The 14,171-nt window shown below is 49.5% G+C and overlaps 5 protein-coding genes across 5 annotated transcripts; 2 read left to right on the forward strand and 3 right to left on the reverse strand.

The window, feature by feature from the left end:
* Positions 1 to 2,392: 2,392 nt before the first annotated feature.
* On the reverse strand, positions 2,393 to 3,678 carry DSM5745_08933 (peroxisomal membrane protein PEX16; the record flags this gene model as incomplete). The annotated part of the gene is made up of 4 exons (XM_026750949.1): positions 2,393 to 2,516; positions 2,564 to 3,398; positions 3,453 to 3,488; positions 3,540 to 3,678. The coding sequence occupies 4 exons, from the start codon at positions 3,676 to 3,678 to the stop codon at positions 2,393 to 2,395; spliced, it is 1,134 nt and encodes a 377-aa protein (XP_026600962.1).
* A 690-nt stretch (positions 3,679 to 4,368) lies between these two features.
* On the reverse strand, positions 4,369 to 6,534 carry DSM5745_08934 (uncharacterized protein; the record flags this gene model as incomplete). Its single annotated transcript, XM_026750950.1, has 1 exon — positions 4,369 to 6,534. One exon carries the CDS (start codon positions 6,532 to 6,534, stop codon positions 4,369 to 4,371), a length of 2,166 nt encoding a protein of 721 aa, XP_026600963.1.
* Positions 6,535 to 7,248: 714 nt separating this feature from the next.
* DSM5745_08935 (WD domain protein) lies at positions 7,249 to 8,445 on the forward strand (the record flags this gene model as incomplete). The annotated part of the gene is made up of 1 exon (XM_026750951.1): positions 7,249 to 8,445. One exon carries the CDS (start codon positions 7,249 to 7,251, stop codon positions 8,443 to 8,445), a length of 1,197 nt encoding a protein of 398 aa, XP_026600964.1.
* A 1,724-nt stretch (positions 8,446 to 10,169) lies between these two features.
* DSM5745_08936 (putative zinc knuckle domain protein (Byr3)) lies at positions 10,170 to 10,569 on the forward strand (the record flags this gene model as incomplete). The annotated part of the gene is made up of 3 exons (XM_026750952.1): positions 10,170 to 10,183; positions 10,272 to 10,384; positions 10,457 to 10,569. The coding sequence occupies 3 exons, from the start codon at positions 10,170 to 10,172 to the stop codon at positions 10,567 to 10,569; spliced, it is 240 nt and encodes a 79-aa protein (XP_026600965.1).
* Positions 10,570 to 11,223: 654 nt separating this feature from the next.
* Positions 11,224 to 13,375, reverse strand: DSM5745_08937 (YdiU domain protein; the record flags this gene model as incomplete). Its single annotated transcript, XM_026750953.1, has 6 exons — positions 11,224 to 11,424; positions 11,485 to 12,596; positions 12,650 to 12,800; positions 12,856 to 12,886; positions 12,938 to 12,947; positions 13,012 to 13,375. The coding sequence occupies 6 exons, from the start codon at positions 13,373 to 13,375 to the stop codon at positions 11,224 to 11,226; spliced, it is 1,869 nt and encodes a 622-aa protein (XP_026600966.1).
* Between the last annotated feature and the right edge of the window lie 796 nt (positions 13,376 to 14,171).

A 14,171-nucleotide genomic window follows, 5' to 3' on the forward strand; every position in this document is an offset into this window, starting at 1 on the left:
ATCTAGTGATTAAGATCTGCGTAAGCGTTTCAGCTTTGGCTAAGTTTTGAGTAGGTACTTCGTATTCCCGCGTGAACCCATAATATGCGCATTTGGCAAACTAATTTAAACCATCATCTTCATCGGCTTCCTTGCTATTTGGTAGCGCGTGCAGCACAATAGGATAGGTGAACTCGTGGAACAGTGTAAGATAATCTTGAAGTCCTTGGGCTGAGTGTCCCGAGTCGTCAGGTGTGTTAGCTTGTGAGCTATTGGAAGAAGCCAGGGGAGCTTACCATATAGGGCTCTGTTTGGCCATCCTTTGCTGGTTGCCTACACCAAATTTCATGAGCAATTAGTGATTTTCTAGCTAACTCGCGCGGTATACCACGGGATTCGCAAGATCAATACTCGGAAAGCTCCAGATATTCTCGCGTACCTGGAAGTAGTGCGGGATGGCGTTGTTCGAAGCGCTGGCGTTGGATTCAGCCTGATGTCTCTTGGTCGCAGTATTCTCACCGCGCTTAGACCAAGGCTTTGCGGTAGGTACGCGGAACGTGTTTAGGGTTCTGCTTGCAAATGGCATCCCTATCGTGACGATCTTGATAGTCTTTCCAAGTCTCGAAACAATGGTTGCAGTACCGGCAAAATCATGATCTGCCCTTAGTATGCCTTTTGTGCTTGTGACTGTTAAGTTGCTTTGAAGTTAAACACCAATAGTTGCAACCAGGCCGTCCCTTCTTCTTTATTAAGAACCTGCACCAACCTCTTCACAAAGTACTCAAGGAACCTTTTGGCCTTAGCCTCACAGACTCTAATATGCACCTGCACCTTATTAATAAGCGGTTGGAAATAACTTGCTAGAGCTACCTTGTTGTTAGTTACGCTGTTATATTTGCTGAGAACCAGCATGACCGGTTAATTAAAATATCCCCGGCAAGGGCGAAAAGGTTATCAAATTGCTTCACAGTGACTTTGTTCAAAGCCAAGTTGGAATGATGGACAAAGGGCATGAAGTAAATGTCTTCGTCCTCGGGAAGCTTGTCATATTTATCCACGTACCGCACTCATGCAAACCTCAGGCCCAGGCGGAGCCATGATACTTCCGCCTCCTCGCTGTTCTTCGATGAAGAAGCCCGCGCATAGAAGGAGACAAGCCAGTTTGAAGCCATGCTGAGGAAACAGGATGGTATGTCAACAACAAAGGTCGGTCTTTGAAAGAGTTTAAGAATTAGTTTGTATCTCTCGTTGCAAAGTACTGATATTCTGCTTGGGCGAGGGAAGAAGAAGAGAATCGAGGACATCCATCGACACTGCCATGACGGATTTCATTTCGTGGAATGGTTAAGAATTGCAAATTACGTTTCACGATTCTTCGGCACTGAATATTCAAGGCTTACAGTATTCTCTAACTCTTTTTACAAGCTGTTTCAGGCTGGGTGGGCATAGCATGTATGTGTTTTGCAGCACAAAACTAGATACAAGTAGCAAGCATCGCTATACGGTAGGTGCTAAGAGTAATCCAAGGTCTGTGCTCTACCAGTTTGATAGAGCACTAGCAGTAGGATGTGCGCTGTTCTGATGTTATGTGGAAAGAAGATATACGTATCTCACCCCAATGTGCAAAAGACCGCTCTTAGAAAGATGCGGATGCGAGTATGGACTTACTGGCCAAGGCTCATCCTCGTGTCTACGATGAGCTCTGTACCACCTCGATGAGCGCACTGTGTAACCTCAACCCATCCTGTGCGATTTTCGACATTGATAAGCTAGTGCTATACAACCTCTATAAGCTGGACCTGAATGACGAAATTATATGACGAGCCCCGGACTAGATAGCCGTAAGCTGTATATACGCCCCTGGGCGTCCTGGAATTTCCTTCCCCTCCATGCACCTCAATACCCATTCCGACTACAACATCCAGAAGAACGTTCCTCCATCGCGCCTGCTACCTCCACCAGAAGCTCGACTCTTCCTCCTCGTCCACATACTACATGAACGATAGCGGCTCTGCTATCGACTGTGTCCTCCTCCTTGGCTCGTAAATTCAAGGATGTGTGGTATCCCGGCCCGACATGGCATGATGTCCGCGTCCGGTCTTGTGCTGTGGTTAGACTGACCTGCTCTAGAAGATGCCAGTGCACGAACCCATCTCGGAGCTGACACTGGCGCCTTCGGCCGAGTTTTCGATATACGTCGTACCCACTGACCCCCTGCTTGAATAGAATTTTGGGCAAGCCTTCGGGTTAATGCTCCATCTATCAATGAAACCATTCATATATGTATATTAATATCAATCAAGACACATTGGGGAGACCTTGCGGTTTTGAACCCTATAAGGCGTCAAGATAATTGTCGGGTATCTGCTTCATTAAGATGGCATTCAAATCCAAACGCGCACCTGAAGGGCAATCAAAGTGTAGCTGATGAAAAGTAGTAGTTGTCCCATAGATATTCGTAATCCTCAATGATGCTGCCCACGAGGTCAAGAAGTGGCTTTCCTTTCATCTTGTTGGTGAATCCTTTCAGTGTAGACCTACAAACGTCAGTATGTCTGTGTTTGATTTTGGGGCAATGACGTACTTCATGATGTTCTCATAAAATGCCCCCCGCATCAACCACCAACCCATCGACCAACCCCTCTTCTTCAGCTCCTCTCTCTCGAGGCCGGTCAGTCCGCGGAGGCCGCCAGCGACCCTCTCCCGGAAGTCGGCCTTGGCCAACTGCCGGCAACCGTATTCCATTCCAAAGCCAATCAGCCAAGCTCTCCAGCTCCGTTTATCCTGACTCCATTTCTGGAGCGCCAGAGCATAAACAACCGGCCGGAGAATATGCATAACTTCTGCCAACTGACCCTGACCAGTTACCCTGTGCAGAAGAGCTTTCGGAGGCTTGATATCGTCCGATGTCAAGACTTTAGAGATGAGGTAATTTGAAACATCGTTGGCGTCGGGCAAAGATGGAAGCGAAAGTCCAGTGCGAGGCATGGTCCAGGTAAGGTCAGAGGGCCGTTCGCTGACCGGAGACTCCATCCCATTCCAATCCCCCTCGTCTGGTTCTGATGACCTAGGGTCTATTTCGCGTTCAGGTAGCGGTGGGCTGACTAGCGGGCGCGAGTTCGTGAGGCGCAGTAGGAATAGGCGACAAATCGCCTTCACGACCTCGATGAAAACGACAACGCGCCAACGGACCTTCTCGCCGCGGCGTCGCGCGACCATCTCCCATAGTAGTTCCGTGTATTGGATAGTCTGGAGAGTGAGTGCTACTTTTTGATATAGAGGTGACTGTGATGACCAGTACTTGGTGTATCGGGCATGCGGAGTAGGCGTCGGTCGACTGATGTTTGGCGGTAGGTTGGATATGACTCTCGATATTAAAGAGTCATGATACAGCGATAGCAACTGAACACCTGAGTGGACTGGGCTCGCATGATTAGACACGCGCTCGGAAAGGTCGGCGCAAATCCACTTACCACATTCTGAAGGTATTTCTGAATCGCGATAGCGTCCTGGTGAGATAAGCATCAGTTTCAAATGAGCGGGATATAGAGACAACTAACCTGGAATAATATACGTCAGCGACCTAAGCGCCGACTCAACCTGTCCTATTGAGCTGGCGTTCTTGGTCACGAAGTCCTCATACAGTGGCAACCACTTGGATGGCTGTAGGAGGACAGCAGGAACCGGATTTCTAGACATCCAGACGGCTTCTATACCAAGATAAGTGTAGGCACATTTGAAAGGCCCCGAATACACAATGAAATTGAAAGCGACAGACAAGTGATTTGGTTAGATGGTGAGAAGTTGTCAACAGGAGTGATGAGTTCCGGGATCGGAGCGCCAGCACGTGTCGTACCTACCTTCGCCAAGCAACGACAAATGCCGAGGTATACCTACAGATATAGTAGCACTGGAGACCTATAACAAAAGGCCTTCCGAGAATCTGACATGGTTAAGACACCATTCACACTCCAGGTCTCTGTGACTTGACGCCTTATCTGCTGAAATTCCAACGCTAATATGCGGTACGACATACCTCTCTGTACAATATCTGGGTGAGAAAGATACATATCTACTCTCTGGCCTGCATCTAACCAATAATTACCTGTTTTAATAGCCACTTTGTCTTCCTACTATAGCAGGTGGGCATGGGCATGGTCCATAGTGACCGGCGCCATTGGAATAATAGAACATGTCCACGATTAGGAACTAGTACTGTGGACCATGACCAAAACCCAAAAGTACTTTTTGTAAAATGGTTTTTATATTGGCCATGGCCAATGTCCGAGTTTTAATGGGTCTAAAACATGGATACCAGGACAGGCAGAATTTATTATATGCAGGCCAGAGGGTGTATTACAGTGAACACCCAGAGATAGTGGCCATCTGTCACTCATCTGCGAACCTCCATAGCCCGTTGGGACGCAATGCTTCTCGATAGCGCTCCTGCACCTTCTCCCTCTCCAATCTCCGTGCATCCTCGCGATCCTCTTCTATTTCCTGTGTACCGGGCATTCCTGTGCGCCAGAACCCAGGGGGTGTGCCCGGTTTGTGGTGTTGGTGCCTGTGCTTACCAAACTGGTTGGCAAAAACCCTGGCCTTTGCCTCGACTAGAAGACCATCACGGCACTCAGAGCTAAGTATGTCAATGGCGTTCTTGTCTTCTCCTAAGAATTCTTCTAGTATCTCACGGTCACTCATTGCTTTCCCTGACGCATCCACGGGAATGCCAAAACGTGCCATGGCAGAGAACTTCTCCCCACAGCAACCAGGACGCGTGCAGCCACTGGCGCATTTGCGCTCGTCCCTTTTCCGGATAACCGTGTCATAAGCGTAGTCCAGACCATTGTTGTATTCTGGATTTATTCTGAAGTGTTCGAGACCGAGTCGCTGAGGCGGGCGGGCTCTGTATGGCTCGTCGTCGGGCATTGCTTCGAGCTGGCTTAGGCGTTCTGATCGATGCTGTAATTTGTCACAATAGCTCTCGCGCATAGTCGGCTTAGGGCTACCCTGTGAGGAATTTGAGGTTGCCAGTTTTGTGACGGATGTAGCTCCTGTTTCGCTGCCAGTCGTCATCGAGCTACCTCTCACACTCGAGTGTAAACCACGGCTCGGAGTGGCTGCAGAAACATTAGTAGCCACTTTGGACTGCAACGCTCGGCTCGCTGGCGATGTTGTTTCGAGAAGGTCCGATAATCGATGCTCTCTTGACAGGTCTCGCGCATAATCGCCCTGGGGTGGTTTGGTGCCTCTTATCCACGATAGTGGCCGGTTTTCGTCGCCATCTTCAGTTATCGAAGATATCCTCGTGGCGCCTAGGGCCTTTTTCCGCTTTTTATCTGCCATTTGCCCAGTACTCGAGCTCCGTAAGTTGCCATCGACAGGTCGAAGCACGCTCAACACGCGATTATTCCCCTTGCTTGCACAGTTAAGATGGGGCGCATGTCGCCCCGATGCCAATCGCAAGCTATTTTGGGGATGCTTGGGAGTGGCACTGTAAGCTTGGTCCCTATAGAATCGGATTCTTTTCGTGGGAGTAACGACAGTGTCACCGACGTCATCCAGATCCTGAGTTCCAGGCGGTACAGGCTGAGGCGAAGGAGCCATCAGAGGGCTAGATGACAAAGTCTCACTTTTGACCATGATAGGATGAGCTGGGCCTCCTTTCCCTGAAATTTCAAGGGTCCAATTGTCCTTTGACTTCGTCTGCCCTGCAGCAGTACGCTTTAGTTTTAATTGTTCAAGCTGTGCATTTGTAGTAGCACCATTGATAGGCGGTAATCCCTCTGTTGAGGCGTCTGATGACGTGGATGATAAATCTGGACCATTCCCTTGCAGTCGCCTGTGGTTTGAAATTCTATGCTCATTTCTAGTTATGTTGCTGTCTTGTTCCGGTACCACCTCAGTTGTAGGAAGGGCAGGTTCTCCAGATGAGACGTTTGCTTTGTCCCTGGCCGGGTCTTTCAGTGGGTTGGCCATAGAGCATGGGGATCCAAGAGGCACCGGTGAGGTAGTCGGCCTCGTAGAGAGTCGCTGGTGTTTGATAGCCTCAGCGTCAGGCGCGGAGGAAGGCCCTGGACGTTGAAGAAGCGCTTTCAAGCGGGTTACCTTGTTTTTGTGGCGTTTAACTAAGTCTTTGAGATTTCCTGAAGCTTGAACGATTACCGCAGCTTGCCCGTACAGCTCGATATATCTGTCGCTAATCCTTCTCAAGTCTGCGGTTTCAATAGCTGAAAGTTCCTTGTTCCCAAGGACGCGCCCCGGTTCGTATGTCTCGTCCAATCGAAGCGCGCTTTCAGCGGCATTTTCGGCCTCTTTTGAATTGACCTCATCCTGTCGTAGTTCTTCTCGTAGAAGGAATACCTCGTGCCTTAACATGTCTAACTCGTCCGCCGCCCTCTGGCGAGCCTCTTCGGCGATCTTGGCTCTTTCCTCAGCATTTTTAACGCGCGCGTTGTACGCGGCGATTTCTGCATTGATATCCGAGTAAGCAGTGTCGAAATGATTCTTGAAATCCTGAGTAAGAGATAACTGAAGTTTGTGTAGGGTCTCCATTCGGCAGGCTAATGAAGGAAATATTGGCAAAGAGCAAAGTCTCGAATCCCAACCTCTCGGAGGCTCGTACACATGAACGCGTGAAGACTGATATAGGTAAGCTCAACTGCTTATCGATAAGAACATCCATACCGATAACGATGATCGAGTCCCTCCTGGCGTTTCGAGTACTTTTCCACTGTCCTGGACCATGGACGCCACAAAATGGCCAAACGGCATCATGACGAGTTATATCAGTCTTTGCCGCCGAAACGATTGCGCATAACTCAGACTGGGCCGCAGGTCGATTATATAACCGCTTTGAGTAATGAGATCGTGCTCCATATCCTCTCTTTCCTGCCATTACCGGATCTTCTGACTTGCCAAAGGTCTGACTTTCTCCTATCAATAGCCTGTCGCAAAGTATAACTCACATTTCGTTACAGATTGTCTCACCGGTTTCGTGCTCTGGCTGTGGACTCTGAGCTCTGGAAGCGACAATATTTTACAAAATGGGTACGCCCCCGCGCACGGCGATTAGCGAGCTCCCGACGCATTTTTTCTTCATCCAAGTTCGAGTATTCTCCTAGGGTATCGACATGGCTGGACCATGCTCATCTGGATAAGAAAGATGGAGGCACAAATTGGAAGCGACAGTACCAGCTCAGGCATAATTGGTCCAAAGGTGCTTGCCGCGTGACCCAGGTCCAGATATCCCAACCGCCCAGACCTGCAATGCTAGTCACACTCTGTGCTGGCTATGTATTTACAGCAGACTCATGCGAAGGGCTTCGCGCGTGGTCTATGGAGAGCCCGGAAAAGTGCAAAGCAGCTCATGCTCTCGTGGCCCCGGAGTCGCAACCCTTGGCCGCCCCAACTGCACTGACTGCGACTTACGGTCCGGAGAAGAACTGTATAGAAGTCGTCGTAGGGTTCGACGACGGCGTGCTCAGCGTATACAAACTAAACACGATTAATTCGCGACTGATTATCCGTTCCCCACGGAATACGTCTGCTCAATGTGCGATCACGGCCATGGCCGCTTCATATCCTTACCTTATGGTTGTTTCCAAGCACATGGTGTTGTCACTATATAAATTACCATATGGAGCTGGTGATCATGGTTGGGGGGATGAGACCCATCTTATCGCATCTTTGAAGGCGGATAGCATACTCGCACCAATGTCGCTTTCTGTTCGCCTCACAGGATCTGGGATAATCGCTTCAATTGTCTACAGCTTCTTCCACATTGGCTGCGGCTGGTCATTAGGAATCCAAGAATTACATTTTGACAACAATGGCCAGCAGACTGAATCACGACTCACCACGACCGTGGATACACAGTACGGCGTGGGTTTGGATCGCTTGCCCCAGTCGACGAGCGGGCAGATCCCTGTATCGATAATGCCTACTATACTGCATCGAGATCCACCAACTTCCGTTTCATACTCGCATCCCTACCTCTTGACATCGCATGCGGATAATACTTTGACTGTGTTCCTTGTTGTATCGACTGCAAGCAGATTATTTGTCAAGGGGGCACGAAGACTATGGGGTCATACCTCGTCCGTTTCTGCAGCACAAGTAAGCGACCGGGGAAAGGCAGTTTCCGTGAGTTCTCACGGAGATGAAGTCCGGATATGGGAGCTTGAACCGTTGGTATCTTCACTTGGTAGCCAACGAGTGTTGCACGGCGATAGCAGCATCAAAGTCAAGCCTGACCCTCAACAGCGCCCACGAGATACTCCAGACTCAAACTTACTCTCTGCGATGCTTCCCGGTGACCACAGCCAGGCGGAATCGCCATCTCCCATATTGCCGCCCATGGTGGCGCAAGTGCGAGACTGCATTGGGTTTGATGATGAACGATTGCTTCTGCTCCGCGAGAAGAAATGCGGGCCACAGCTTCTCGAGTTCTATGACTTCAGATGACCTGTTCGAGAGTAGTATCTGTTGGAGAGAGGCTGCATCTGGTTAAAACATTTACAGTGTATATAAAATGTAGATACCCGCTTCGTAGCAACGTCCGTTTGTGAGTACTATTTTGAATGCACCTGAACCACCAAGGTAGACCGGACGATCTGAGGACCTTGGAAGGTGGTTAATAAGACAACAGTGCTTTGGTCAACATCCACCCATTTTTTGCCTTCTCTCTTGTAACAAGTATTTCTTCATGCATACTGTTATTTGAGAAAGTGACCCTGAGTCATCATCTACGAAATGCCGCCTCGGTGCTGCCGCATCAAATGTGCTTCCACATTAACGCCAGAAGTTGTGATAATGATCATCTGCTTGGTCTATTTTCCACATTTCAAACAAGGCATGAATAGACATATACATCATGGCTAACATATTCCTGCTGAATTGAGGTGGTCGAAGCTCGCATCGGCTCAGACTTCACTACTGGTAGCAGCAGCGACTTGACCGTGCACAAAATCTCTGGAAACGCCTGTTGAGCAGCTAGACTCACTCTAATGTACCATGGGATGATATTCTGGCGTCCGTTTACTGTTTGCTGTTGGCAAAACGGCGTTAAGACGTCAGCCTTCCGAGCTCCGTGCAAGCCGTCGACCGGGCTCGATAAGAGGAAAGAGTGATGAGCATAGTGAAGACCAAGTGAGAAGATCATTTCTGGAATGAATGGAATCTGATCACACTGTCTGAGCATTCGGGAGCTAAGTGTGAAAGGCCATCTCTTGAGATTCAAGAAAGTCAGGAACGAGGGCGCGCCTAAAAAGTTCCCCCGCACCGAGACCATATCTCCCCCGTTTATCTGCAATCAAGATTCTTTCCGCCCTGCAAATCTCTAAATTTGTGCATAATTTTTCTTCGCCCCTCCAAAACTCGCTCTTATCCATCAAAAATCTTCTTCGATCCCAATTCTCTCAATCAGCTGCCAAGATGAGTTTCGGAGGTCGTGTATGCTTTAACTGTGAGTTCCAACGAAAAATCTGACAGGTGACATGTTATTGCCACTCAATCTATCCTGTTGCAATTTTTCCCACACATGATGTTTAAGTTCAAGCTTTCGACGAAGGAAGAGAGAGGAACAAGGATATTCTACTTTTTGAGCCGCTCAACCTCTCTCAATTGCTTCAGTTTCTCTTCCCGTTGGAGCTGCACATGCTTTGTTGCAGGCATGGGGACTCATTCCCGACTCCTGCCCTGTGACTCCTGCAAAAAAAATTTATTGCTGACAACCTATTGAAAATATAGGCGGCGAGGCCACCCACCAGGTAAATACAAGATTCATCGGCCTCGACTTCTTTGCTTTTGTGGAAACTTACAATGCCAAACAATAGGCCCGCGATTGTCCCAAGAAGGGAACCCCTACCTGGTATGTTCGCCCTACATCCATTCATGACTTCATTTGCTAACATGCTGCCTACAGCTACAACTGCGGTGGTATGAATCATTATTTCCCCAGTGATCCGGCGAATTTCCTCTTCATGCGCCCAATAATCGTTCTCTTCTAACCTGGTGTTTTCATCGCATAGGACAAGGACACGTCAGTGAGTGAACCTGTTACAATGCTTTCAATCAATCCGTTTCAATCAGAGGTTAATTTTGTATTCTGTTCTAGGCCGTGAATGCACTCAAGCCCCCAAGGAGAAGTCCTGCTACCGTTGCGGCGGTGTAGGCCACATCTCTCGCGAATGCCCTCAGGCCGGTGAGAACGACCGCCCCGCCGGCGGCCAGGAATGCTACAAGTGTGGTCGTGTTGGTCACATCGCTAGAAACTGCCCCCAGGGTGGTAGCTACGGAGGTGGCTTCGGCGGCGGCTATGGTGGTCGTCAGCAGACTTGCTACTCCTGTGGCGGTTTCGGCCACATGGCCCGTGACTGCACTCAAGGCCAGAAATGCTACAACTGTAAGCTGCTTGCCTAGCCTATCGCATATTTTCTTGTACTTTGTGCATCGAATGCTGACAGGGTCATTGCAGGCGGAGAGAATGGCCACGTTTCGCGCGATTGTCCCACAGAGGCTAAGGGTGAGCGGGTTTGCTACCACTGCAAGCAACCCGGCCACATCCAGAGCGCGTGCCCCAACAACTAGTTGATACATGCTCAGCTGCTTTGCGATCGTCACACCTCCGTCTTGTGCAGTGAACCAGGGTATTGGGGTAATCTATCCGGCCCGTCCTCTTCATGACGATTTGCTTTCCGTTTGCTCAAACCCGTCGGCCAAGTCATACCCCTTGGCCTTACGAACCCGGTTCTGAAATGACTTAAACCCCGTCGGTTAACCAAGATATCTATTTAAGAGATATCCCTGTACTATTGAGTCATACCTTTACGACTTTCCTGCCTCGTGTATCTCTCAAGCCACTAGAGATCAGGTAATTATTTTCAAGACTGGGGAGTTACTCTTTCGGTTGTGGATGAATGGATTGATGGGATGGATGCTCTTGTGTATTGCGGAAGACTTAGGGAACAAAAATATCGAATGAAAAAGAGAAAAAGGGGATAAAAAGGGAGCATGGTGGATTTGTGCGCGATGTATAGCTTTTGAGAAGAAAAATCAATAATGATACTTACTTCTCATGCCCTTCATTCTCCGTCACTCTTGTTTTGGCCAATCTATCTCACCAAATACGGGTCGAAACTTGAGAGCTATAGTGACTGACTGACCTATCCCGTCACGAACATCGAATTAACGACGATACTATTACATATATACCTAGGGAACCTAAATGGCTATATTTACACTCTATGAGCTGCAGCTACACATCATAGCCCTCTGGAACTTCGGAACGTCTCCGCAGAACCGCTCTTCCTCATCCTTGTTCAAGCCCCATTCCTCATTAAACGGATTGAGCGCCATATTCATCACCCTTCCAAGAATCTCCCGATCCCCACGGCGTTCAACACGCTCAATCACTTCATCAAGGATCCAGCCCCGTGGAATGAACTAAAGGTGCAAGGAGTCAGCTGCGCTGTTCAGGAACAGAAGCAGAAAGGGATTGCGTACGTTCGGGTTAACGTCTCTCATAGATCTCTGACGTTTGACGTCGGCATAGGCATCAGATCCCCAATCCTCGAGGATACGCTGGCGCCACTTGTCGAGCCACTTGGCAATGCGCTCCCGCGCCGAATCTTCGGAGTAGCCTATGCCACCGTGGCCTTCAGCATGGAAGAACCGGGGCGCCACTTCCTTTCTGCCTGCTTCTGTTTCGAGTCCAGCGAGAGGCACGCTTGAAAGGCGCCTGAAGAAATGGTTGAAATCGAGCTCTAACGCTTCTAGTGTGTCGAGGAGTTCAGAGAAGAGTTCCTGGAAGTCCGACTCCTTTTGAGTCTGGAGGCCAAGTCTCCTGCTCATTAGGTGCTTGTAGTGATTGAGAAAGACCGTTTTATACTCATCGCCGGTCCGCTCGATGATGGTTTCTGCTCGCTTGATGAGAGCCGGTGCGGCATCCTCTGTAACTCCCTGCTTCACGAAGGTTTCGTCGTCGACCTGGGGCCCGGCACCGATAAGTTCTCCGAGACATTCTCCTAGCCGGACCAGGTTCCACCAGATTACCGATGGCTGGTTCTTGTAGGAGTATCTCAACATGTGATCGTCATGATTTGGGGTATACTGTGGATCGAAGTTATCCATAAAAGCGAAGGGACCGTAATCGAGCGATAGCCCGTAAATGGATGTGTTGTCCGTATTCAGGACCCCATTCATGAAGCCGTATGCCTGCCATGCGGCTACAGTCCTTGCATTGCGTCGGGCAATCTCCCGGTAAAGCCTTGCAAATCGATTTTCCTCCACACCTTGGTGCTCCTGTGTTAGATCCCGTGGAAGGCCTCGGGGAGGCTCCTCCACGGAATCATCCAGTTGATCTTGACCTAGAGATACAGCACCGGGTAAGAATTCCCATCCTTTAAATGCATCTTCGGCAACGTAAGTTGCAAGCTTCCTGATCATATCTCGGTCACCACGCGAATGCGGAAGGTCGAAGGTGCCGAATCGAAGCCAGGATTCAGCAAACCTACAAACTATAGCGCCGGGCTCAATGCGTTCGCGTAAGACTCTTGCCCTTGGTAAGAGAGAGAGCGACAACGCTCGCGTGGTAGGGATGCCAAGCGCATTGAGAGCTACATGTTTTCATCACTCAATGCATGTCCATCTAGCGGTATTCTTACCATACCTTCTGACACAATATATTCACGAATACTGGATCGCAACACAGCCTTACCGTCTGCGAAGCGGGAGTAGGGCGTCCTTCCAGCTCCCTTGAGCTGAACTTCGTAGCGGATGTTTGTGCTTGGATTTGTGCTCTCAAAGAGGCTGATGGCGCGCTGCTAGCGTTCAGCGTCTGTTACTTTAACCGGTCTGGAGAATTGCCAAACTTACACCGTCTCCGAGCTGGCCAGCCCATGAACCACTGCCCTTTTGTCAATAACTCGGATTTGGTAAGGTAGTCTATGCGACGTACAATTGCCAACCTGAAATTTTTTTAGCATCATGGCCTTTTCATAATGCAGTTAAGCTTGATGCTGGACAATATACCTCCGTAGCATTGCGCCCATGGGTATACCCCTCCGTTCTCCTCATCCCAGAAGAACTCATTCCCCGCAACAACTGCCTTGAATAGCGCCGTGTTTTCCTCGCCAGCCTTCAGCCCAAGGTCTTTCAACGCCCTGGGGCTGACTCCCAAGAGCTCTGGATCCTCGGTTGTTTCGGGGCGGACAAAGGTGAACGCCGCACCCTTCACGGTGCGCGGGTAGAGTCTCTCTCTCCGAGCCTTGTGAGACGCCTGAGGCGTCTCAAAGCCTGGATCTGGAGGAAGTTTGGATGTAAATACATTTGACTTGGAAAGCTCTGTCAGAGAACATCTGTGACTCGACTCTGTGTTGGAAACTTGTGAAGCCATTTTGTTTAGACGGCTCCGGAGGACCTTTGCTTGCGAAAAAGCCGCGCGAAAAGACATATAACCGCGCACTTACTGAAAATGGTGGTGGTGAAAGCAGTGATGGAGTCAGCTGAACAATGTGAAAATGATGATTACCGATTTTCGAACCGGCTCTTACATCGTTACTAATGAATTGAGTCGAGATGCCGCCGAAGCCTCGGGAGAAGCCAAAGCCAAGCGTGACATCATGTCCAGGTCACAATAAACAGCTTCCAATTACTAGCTCGAAGGCTTGATATACGTCTGTTTTGCGGGCAATGGCTGTAGATAGATGTTTTTCGAGCCTGTCCTGAAGCCCTCTGTCCTTAGAGTGAGGGGCAAAGGCCAACAGATCTATGTGGTGCACCCCGCACTGATTCTCCATCTCACGACATATGATTTTGCAGTCTAGACCAATACTACAGGGTACTCCGTACTATCTGTACCATCTTCCCCCGACAACCGGAATTTGCAGGGTTGAAATTAGTAATGGAAAGACGCAATCTGCGCTGCAGTTGTTGAGATAGTTATGGCGATTGGCGAATAATGGATAGAGCATGGAGAATTGGAGATGATGCCCGGCAGCCCGGGGCTTGGGCGTGGACGCACTGGACGGAACGGCACCGCTCTCCACAGTTGAGATCATCTTGCACAGTACTCCGTGATCCGATCCGTACCCAAGCTCACGTATGTCTACTACATAGTACATAAAAGGGCCGGAGTCGCCTCCACATGATAGAGATCTTTGCAGTGCTGTAGCTTGCAGCATCCATGATAC

Source organism: Aspergillus mulundensis (genome assembly GCF_003369625.1).
Source record: "Aspergillus mulundensis strain DSM 5745 chromosome Unknown scaffold_10, whole genome shotgun sequence".
Classification (NCBI taxonomy): Eukaryota; Fungi; Ascomycota; class Eurotiomycetes; order Eurotiales; family Aspergillaceae; genus Aspergillus; species Aspergillus mulundensis.